This window comes from Acinonyx jubatus, chromosome B4 (genome assembly GCF_027475565.1).
Source record: "Acinonyx jubatus isolate Ajub_Pintada_27869175 chromosome B4, VMU_Ajub_asm_v1.0, whole genome shotgun sequence".
Taxonomy (NCBI): domain Eukaryota; kingdom Metazoa; phylum Chordata; class Mammalia; order Carnivora; family Felidae; genus Acinonyx; species Acinonyx jubatus.
Window position 1 is genome coordinate 97,234,486 of NC_069387.1, and position 9,936 is coordinate 97,244,421.

Below are 9,936 nucleotides of genomic sequence, written 5' to 3' on the forward strand. Positions count from 1 at the left end.
AAAGTTAGAGCCCCTTTGGAGAAAGTGAGCCATCCATGCATGAGATCAGGCTTGAGTTTTCAGAGACAACAGGATGAAGGGTTTCCCATACCCAGACAGCTCAGTATGTGGTATCTGAGCCCAAGTATGTGGAAGAGAGCATCATCATGGGGTGGGAGTAAGAAGCCTGGCATAGAGTACCAGAGACTGAGCAGATAAAGACTGCATCCACAGAGGGGTGGTTTGGCACTGGTTGTTGGAGCCCAAGCAGAATGAGGAAAGGGTTCACATATAGGAGTGCCCTGACAAAGAGGTATTAAAACCTACACAGGTAAGGGGGCAGCCATGTTTAGGGACAATTTTACATGAGGTGTCAGAGTCCAAACTAGGTGAGGAAAGCTTTAATGTAGGTGAGGTGGCCTGCATGGGAGGGGTCAGAACTCTAGTAGAGTAAGGAGGGAATCTACACACTGGAAAAGCCCAAAGCTGGGTTTCGCAGTCTGAGCCAGGTAGGAGGGGACCCAAGTGGAGGATCAGCCTATAAGTTGCCAAATTAAATACAGGATGCCCAGTTAAATTTGAAATTCAGTGTAAACAAAAAAAAATATTTTTAGTATATGTATCTTCCAAATACTGCATGGGATATACTTACCCAAAAATTTCTTTGTTATTTTCTGCAATTTGAATTCAACTAGGCATCCCACATATTTTTAAAAATTTTTATTTAAATTTCAGTTAGGGGCACCTGGGTGGCTCAGTTGGTCAAGCATCCAACTTCAGCTCAGTGAGTTCAAGCCCCACATCAGGCTCTGTGGTGACAGTCAGAGCCTGGAACCTGCATCAGATTCTGTGTCTCCCTCTCTCTCTGCCCCTCCTCTGCTCGTGCTTTATCTCACTCTGTCTCTCAGAAATAAATAAACAACAACAACAAAAAATTTTAATTTCAGTTAGTTAACAGTGTAATATTAGTTTCAGATGTACAATATAGTGATTCCACGCTTCCATACAACCCCCAGTGCTCACCAAAGTGCCCTCCTTAATCCCCATCACCTATTTCACCCATCCCCTCATCCACCTCCCTTCTGGTAGCCATCAATTTGTTTTCTATAATTAAGTGTCTGTTTCTTGCTTTGCCTCTCTCTTTTTTTCCCCTTTGCTCATTTGTTTTGTTTCTTAAATTCCACATATGAGAGAAGTCATATGGTATTTTTCTTTCTCTGACTGACTTATTTCACTTAGCATAATACTCTGGAACTCCATTCATGACATTGCAAATGGCAACATCCTATATTTATATTTGCTAAATGTGGCAACTCTACCAGCCTGGCGTAGGGTGTAAGAGTGCAAGCAGGGTGAGGAGGGCACCCATGTAGAAGAGAGGGGAGAAGGAATAACGAGGACTGGAGATATACTGAGGGGATTGATCAAATATACAAATAGGTTAAGGATAATGGGCACCAGTTTTCTCACTGTCAGAGGATGGAGTATAAATATGTAAAGGAAGAAAACAAGCATGAGTCTTGTGATGACTTGGAACTAGAGGTATTTGAACTTAAGGATTTCAATAAATATAAATAATCATAGTTGTAAATATTTGTATATGTATCTACCTACATGCATCTATTCCCTAGCTCTGGGATGGCTTTGGAGCAACGGCTTCCCACCCCCAAAGGAATGAGCACAGCTAGCACCCAGATCTTGGTTTCCAAATTCAGGCCTTCACTAAAAAAAACCAGGGCTCACTGGAGAAAGGTTCCAAGGCTGGGGCAGGGAAAATATAAGATAAACCCAGATCATCTTTTTATACTCGTAAACAAAGAAGTAAGTGCTCAAAGAGTGACAGGGACATATAGGAAAACAGACACACAAGGACACAGAATCCACTTTAAAGGGCTCTCTGTGGTCAAATCTGGGATGATTAGAGTACTGAAGTAATAATAGTAATTGATTAGAACTCATGGGATACAACAGGAAACTATGATTCATACTAATATAAATTAATAAACAAATAAATTAGAAGTTCGACGAGGAAAAATGTATTAATAGTTCCAAAGTAACTCCCCATAAAAGTACTTAATTACTAATGGGAAAATAATTTTACAACAGAGCAGTTTGGCAGACACCACCCTAGTAAAGTGACCAATGTGAAAATCATCAGCAATGGGAAAAATTAAAAACAAAAACAAACAAACAAACAAACCTGCACCACCTGAGAGGATGCAAGGAGAAAAACACAGCATCACTACTGGGGTACTCCTGCCAAAGATGCACAACCAAGTCCAATCACAGAGAAGCATCAAATAAATCCAAACTTCAGATTTGTTGAGAATTTGTCTGCAAAATAACTAGCATGCTATCTTCAAACAATGTCAAGATCATGAATGTCAAATAAAAAGTGGAGCACTGTCCTAGACGAAAGAAAATAAACACATGAAAACTAAATGCAATGCAATTTTGAACATGATCTTTTGTTACAAAGGATAGTATTAGCACAGCTAGTAAAAAATTGAATGAGGTCCAAATATTAGAATGTAGTAATGTAACAATGTTAATTTCCTGATTTTGTTGGTTGTGTTATTGTAATGTAGAAGAATATCCTTGTTTGTAGGAAATACTAAGTATTCCAAGATAAGGTATCATATTGGCAACTTGCATTAAGATGGTTCAAAATAAAAGTTATTTGTACTGTATTGCAACTTTTTTCTAAGTGAGGGATTCTTTTAAATTAAAAAATATTTTTAATGCAAAATCTAAGGAAAGCAAATCAATTTGAAGTTTTTTGTTACAGTCCAGGGGCGAGATGAGGTTCCTATTTGAGTATTTATGAGAGAAGTAGAGATAATGAGACAAATTTGATTAATATTTATGGGGCAAAACTAGCCAGTCTTGGAGACTAATTTGATATAGTGATGAGAAAAAAAAGAGAGTCAAATATAACTATCAGGTTTGGTGGAATTGAGATACGAATTATATGAAGAGAGGAAGCTATGGAAAATAGATAATGGGTTTTGATCATCATTAGCTTTAAATACCTGTTTAACATCTGAGTAGATAAGACTAGTAAGTTTAGGGTACAGAACAGGGCTCTATTTCAGAATCATTAGCATATATACAACACTAAAAATATAAAAATGGAAGAACTCACCCATAGAAAAAGAACAGTATGCCAAGAATAGGATCCTAGGGGGAAAAATGAGAAATACTGGAAGAGAATGGGGGAAACAGTGAAAGAGGGACAAGAAGAAGAAGATACCCCAGTGTAACCTTTTATTAAAGTGTGCTTATTGAATTGACAGTATGGGAGATTGTTAAGTCTGGGTTTCAGTATCTGAGCAGGGTAGGAGGGGGTCCAAGTGGAGGATCAGCCTGAAGGTTGCCAGATTAAATACAGAATGCCAAGTTAAATTTGGGTTTCAGGTAAACAAAAGTATTTTTAGTACATCTCAAATATACTAATGAAGAACTGAAAGTCAAATTGAAAACAGCACGTGGAATCAAAAATGCTGAAAAATACAGTCAGGGATATGGAGGTCTTTAAAAGTTAAAGAGAAAATTATAGGGGCGCCTGGGTGGCTCAGTCGGTTAAGCATTGACTTCGGCTCAGGTCATGATCTCACAGTTTATGGGTTCAAGCCCCGCATCAGGCTCTGTGCTGACAGCTCAGAGCCTGGAGCCTGCTTTGGATGCTGTGTCTCCCTCTCTGTCTCTGCTCCTCCCCCACTTGTGCTCTGTCTCTCTCTGTCTATCAAAAATAAATAAATGTTAAAAAATTTGTAAAGAGAAAATTATAAATAGGCACTGATAAATCAGATTCAACATGTGAATAATTGGAGGCCCCGAAGAACAGAACAAAAATAATAGAACAGAAAATAAAGCTGTAGATAGATACAAATATTTAAAGAAATAATAAAAATTTCAGAAATAGAAGTTCTTGAATCTAAACATTGAAATGCCTACTATTGAATGTAAACTGGTGCAGCTATTATGGAAAACAAGGGGAGGTTCCTCAAAAACTTGATAATAGACCACATGATCTAGTAATTCTGGATTTAAAGCAGTAATTCTACTTCTGGGTATTTATTTGAAGAAAATGTAAACACTAACTCATAAAATATATATATGCATCCATATGTTCATTTCAGCAGCATTTACAATAGCCAAGATATGAAACTCATATCTTGTGTCCATTGATGGATGAATGGATAAAGAACATGTGATACACACACGCGCACACACACACACACACACACACTGAAATACTATTCAGCCATATAAAAGAATGAAAATCTTTGCCATTGGTGACAACATGGATGACCCTTATGCTAAGTAAAATGTCAGAAAAAGAAAGATACCATTATGATCTTACTTACATATAAAACAAACAAACAAACAAACAAAAACCCAAGCAAACACAAAAAACCAAGCTTATAGATATAAAGAACAGATTGGCTGGTTGCCAGAGGTGGAAGTTAGTGGTGGGCAAAATGGGTAAAGAGGTCAAAGGTACAAACTTCTACTTATAAAATAAATAAGTCATGAGAATGTAATGTAGAGCATAGTGACTACACTTAATAATAAGGTATTGCATATTTGAAAGTTGCTAACAGAGTAGAACTTAAAATTTCTCATCACAAGAAAAAAACATCTGTACCTACATACGATGGCAGGTGTTCACTAGATTTATTGTGGTGATCATTTCACAATAAATACAAATATTAAATCATTATGTTGTATACCTGAAACTAACATAATGTTATAGGTCAATTATACCTCAATTTAAAATAAGTAAATAAAATAAAAACAACCTTGTATAGATAAAAAGAAAGAAAGAAAATGCATACTATGTGCCAGGAAAAAATGATGCCAAATAGTCTCCATTTAGACACTGCCTAGTGAATTAGAGGAAAAGAAAGACTCCTTTAAGTATCCAAACCAAAATATAAAATAGTTCATTAGAGTTTAATAGTCTGGGTTGAATCAGGAAAACAACCACTTTAAATATTCAGACAGTATAGCGTTAACATAGAATAGAGAGCTTTCATGAATGGTGGAAACTAGAAGAGCACAGATCACAGAAGTTGCCATGAAAAGGCAGAGAAACTGTAGTTAAAATGTCAGGGAAGCAGACACTGAAGACCTCCTTAGCCTGAGGCACCAAAACAGGTGGTTCTCAAAAGCTTACCAGAAAATTTGAGAATCTTTGAGAAAGCTCCCACTAAACGGTCTCAGTGTTTGGCAGCAAAGCATTTTTCCCATCCTACCAAGAAGCCACTGTGAATCTCACATCTGTTCAGGTATCTGGGTAACAACCACCTCGGGAGAATAATGGTCTCCACTTCTCTTAAATCTTCCAAATTTCACTTGCATTCCTGTCATTGGCAAACTCTAACCTGAAGCTATACAGAGAAAGGGATTCACAGAAAGGTAGTTAGTGCCTGGTTTCAGGGTTGACTTTCCGCCAGTGTGGTAGAATGCTGCTTTGGCAATTAACAATCCTTCATGGGGGGGGGGGGGTAGTTTGGCTGGAGTCAAACTTTTCTACAAGAACAGTCAATGCTAAAAGATAGTGGAATAATGACTATATCTATATTGCCCTTAATGCTGTACATGAATTTAGGCAAACCTATTATTCAAGTACAAGGAGACAGACAAATGTGGGAACATGACGAAACTTGTGGTACATAGTTCTTCATGAGAACTTTCTCAATAAACCCCTAGAGGATGGCTTTCACCAGAAAGAAGAGATGAGTGGAAACAGAAAAGCTGCATTGAAAGAACTATCCATAAACATTGAATCTTAATTGATAGACAAAGATTAAAACTAATCTGAAGTCTGTAATTATTTTAAGAAGTAAATATAATAAATTTGTCAATATACAAATGATATAATTAATAAAATTTGGGAGAAGAAGAGAAGGTAGAAAAATGTGCTTAATTTCTTCATCTTTTATAGCCAGGGGGCCAAAAGATATTATTTAAAGCTGATAAATGAAACAATAGTATTTAAATATTCAATCAAGTACAAAAGTAAGAGTGTAATCAATGAAGATTAGTGATGACAAATGAAGGAAAGTGTAAATAAGAAACATGCTAATTACATCATTGCTCAAACTGATCATATATATGGAATGAAGTAGAGAAAATATAGACTGTGTGGTAAAAGATTTTTTTAAGGAGCTCTAAAATAGAAATCATTACATAAACTATGAAGTAAAATAAGACCAAGCACAAAAGGCTAAAATAACCTCAAAGAACCAGTAGGTCAGTTCATTTCTAAAGTTGTCTGAAGAGTGATTTCTAAATTTTCTTGTAAGGGTAGTGTCAGTTGCAGGACAAAACCTCTTGGTTGCCATTGGGTTCTGTCTGTGTGAGAACTCATTTATCCTCACTCTCCTTCCTAATGGAATCCAGGAATGATTGTCTTATTGTCTCTGTCCCAGTGAGCAGAGGAAAAGAAATTTATTTCCTGAAAAGTATTATGATAGCATTGGGCAAGATAGCAAAAACAATGAGTGCCAGGCTATGGAATTAACTTTCCTATCTAAGAAAGGAAGAGCAACTGAAAGCTTCTGAAAATAAGAATTAAATGAGGAAAATGAATAGATTCAGATGATTAATTTGGAATGATCTGGGGGGAAAAAGAGAGATGCAAGTAAGAGATATTATAGAAGTCTAGAATGTTGAAGCCAGAAAAATTTTTAGAGGACAGAAGTGAAGTGATTTGTATAAGGGGACAATGATTTAGAAACAGAATTAGTAATAGAATCCACATGTTCTCATTCCTATACTTCTATGTTCTCTCTAGCAGACAAGGCTGACTTTTACTAATGGAGAATACATTATATTTTATGATGGGCTACTGGTTGGAGGAGGCACATCAAAGATGGCAGCATGATGCTTGACAACTAGGAGAATGATATCATTATTTTTAGAAAAATTATCTTATTTCTAGGGAAAGAAGGAATATTATGTAAGTCTTTATGGACTTTCTTTTTCTTTTTAGGTAATGCAGATCGTGACCAAGCCATATGTATGTATTGTTGTCCTTTATTTCTTAGACAGTTTAACTACTTTATGTGGAAATCCAGCTTTCAATTGCTTCTTTATTTACAGATTACCGATTTTGGTATCCAAGATGGGAAGTTCCCCGGCCAATTGTGTGTGACCCACTGTGCTTATTTATTTTCTTTCTGAGAACACTGTGTTTTTCAGTATGTGTCATAACTGTTTTGATAATACAGTCTCGGTTTCCAAATATATTATTGGAGAAAGAGATGCTATTTTCCCCCGAAGTAGTTGAAATAGAGCCAGAAAAGGTAGAGGAAAAGGAAGAGGGGATAAAGGGAGAGAAGATGAAAAAGAAGGAAGAGGACAAGGGAAAGGAGAAAGAGGAAGTGAAGGAAGAGGAAGATACAGAAAAGGAAGAGGAGGAGGAAGAGGAGGAAGAAGAAGGGGAGGAGGAGGAGGACGAGGAAGGGGAAGGGTAAGATTTAACTCCATGATAGGACAAAAGTATAATAGCAAAAAAAAAAAAAAAAAAAAAAAAAAAAAGGTGGGGGAGAAATAAAACACTAAGCTTTAACAAAACAGGATATGTACAAACCACTACTACAATAGGTTTTATTTTCTTATTCTTATTCAACAATTTAAGTTTGAAAAACATAGAAACAAATAAAAAAGCATATATTTTATAGTACATATTATAAAACAAGCTCTGGGACACTGAGAAAAGATAAAGATGTGATGATAGAGATACTAAAAAAGACTTGACTAATCTAATTGGTCTTAAGATTTTACTGTGTTATCCTTATAAAGGAAGGAATTCCTATTTTCTAAATATGTTCCTATCTCTGTGTTTTAAATATTTCTTAAATAGGTTAATAAGTTTCTCAAGTATTAAGATTATACATGTAATATGCTTAGGATTGTTCCAACTCAAGATAACCATTTAATAACTTTTGGTTTTGTTGTTTTCATCATTACTATTATAGCTATTTTTGGTAGTGGTGATGATGGTGGTGATATTGATCAATATGATCAAGGCATGTGATATCAAGGCATTGAATATCATTGTATATATTTGTACTGTATGTGTTTGAAATAGTTTAAGTGATAGTTGTACATGCTGTTAGGAGACAAATTTTTATTTCTATTTCATGCTTACTATTTCATCAAAGCCTTGTAATTCTTTCCAGGCTATATAATTTGTTGCCACCAAAGGCCAATAATTGTCAAAAGTTTAATTATTTGTGATTGAGCAACCTGGCTGCTTCCAAATTTATGTGGTAAAATAAAATAAAATTTAAAAAGTTATATACTTGTAGTTATTCAATATGTACAGTAAAAGTTCACAAATTGGTGCGGCACCTGGGTGTCTCAGTCGTTTGAGCATCCGACTTCAGCTCAGGTCATGATCTCACAGTCTGTGGGTTCAAGCCCCGCATCGGGCTCTGTGCTGACAGCATGGATCCTGGAGCCTGCTTCAGATTCTGTGTCTCCCTCTCTCTCTGCCCTTCCCTCACTCGTGCTCTGTCTCTCTCTCAAAAATAAATAAACATTAAAGTGTATTTATTAAAAGAAAAAAGTTCACAAATTAGTAATATAAATTAATTTTTTTTATTTTGAGAGAGAGAGAGAGAGGAAGAGAGAGAATCCCAAGCAGCGGGGCTCAAACTCATGAACCATGAAATCACAACCTGAGCAGAAGTTGGACACTTAGCCAACTGAGCCACCCAGGCACCCCATAAGTTAATAATATAAATTAACTACTTACCATGTGTAGTACTAATAAATGATCTGAATAAAAATGCCTAACATAGCGTCAATCAAATGGTATAAATTTCAATGTTTATTAACTTTATTATATTAAAAGCCTATTCTTAAATGGGGCAAGATGAGAATTACACCAAAAAACCCTACATGTATATAATTTCTATGAAGTCAGCTTCCTGGAAAAAAAAGTACAAAAAACTTAGGTACAGAAAAGGGCTGGTTCTCTACAGGACTGTTATTTATGAGTATTCTCTGTTATTTGTATACCATTTCATAGCTTCCAGAGTGCTTTCACATACTTATTTAATAATCAAAACCACTCTGTGGAGTTGGTATTGCTTCCATTTTTACAATGAGAAGACTGACTTTGGATTTGTAAACAACCTAGGACTGAGAACAAATTAATTTCTGGACATTCTGATGCATTTATAAGTATAAATTCTTCATGATACTATGTTCAATTCCCACTATGACTAACTTATGTATCTGATATCTGACTTCTACTCATCTAACTTTAATCTTCAACATATTCTCCAGGTAGTTTCATGGAATATGATTGCTATATGCCAGTGGTTCTTAACAGGAGGCAATTTTGCCATATATACATTATTGTATGCATATATACATTAATGCATATATACATTATTGTATTTCCTTAAATTCTCATTTTTCTAAAAAACTGTTATCCCAGTTTCTTTCCTACCGTTCTTCCATCACCTTTTTGTATCCACAAGTTACCATGGGAATAGTTATTTTGTTATCATGATTCTGTCTCCCTAGTTTGGGGATGATCCACTGACCACAGGTGGGCGCAATCATTGCTTTTGGTTTGGGGATCCAGACAGACATTCAATACAGGTTCTTCTTAGTGTCCTTAGTGGCTCAAGTTTTTATTTTTTTATTTATTTTATTTTTTTAAATGTTTATTTATTTTTGAGAGAGACAGACAGAGTGTGAGCAGGGGAGGGGCAGAGAGAGAGATGGAGACAGAATCCGAAGCAGTTCTATTTGAACTGTCAAATAGAACCTGATGCAGGGTTCAAACCCACAAGCCATGAGATCATGACCTAAGCCAAAGTCAGATGCTTAGGAGCGCCATCAAGTTTTAATATGTAAATCTCTGAGGCTGTTTAGCAGACTGTATGGAAAGAAAGAATGAATACAAACAGAAGCAATGAAAGACTG

General features: G+C 35.8%; 1 protein-coding gene across 1 annotated transcript in view; it reads left to right on the forward strand.

Annotated features, from left to right (window-relative positions):
- GLIPR1L2 (GLIPR1 like 2) overlaps nucleotides 1-7,551 on the forward strand; it is a 29,850-nt gene extending 22,299 nt beyond the window's left edge. The window contains exons 5-6 of the mRNA XM_015063665.3: nucleotides 6,983-7,009; nucleotides 7,093-7,551. Coding sequence (XP_014919151.1) covers nucleotides 6,983-7,009; nucleotides 7,093-7,466 — 401 coding nt within the window. The 3' untranslated portion in view covers nucleotides 7,467-7,551. The remainder of the gene's footprint in view (nucleotides 1-6,982; nucleotides 7,010-7,092) is intronic.
- Nucleotides 7,552-9,936: the final 2,385 nt, after the last annotated feature.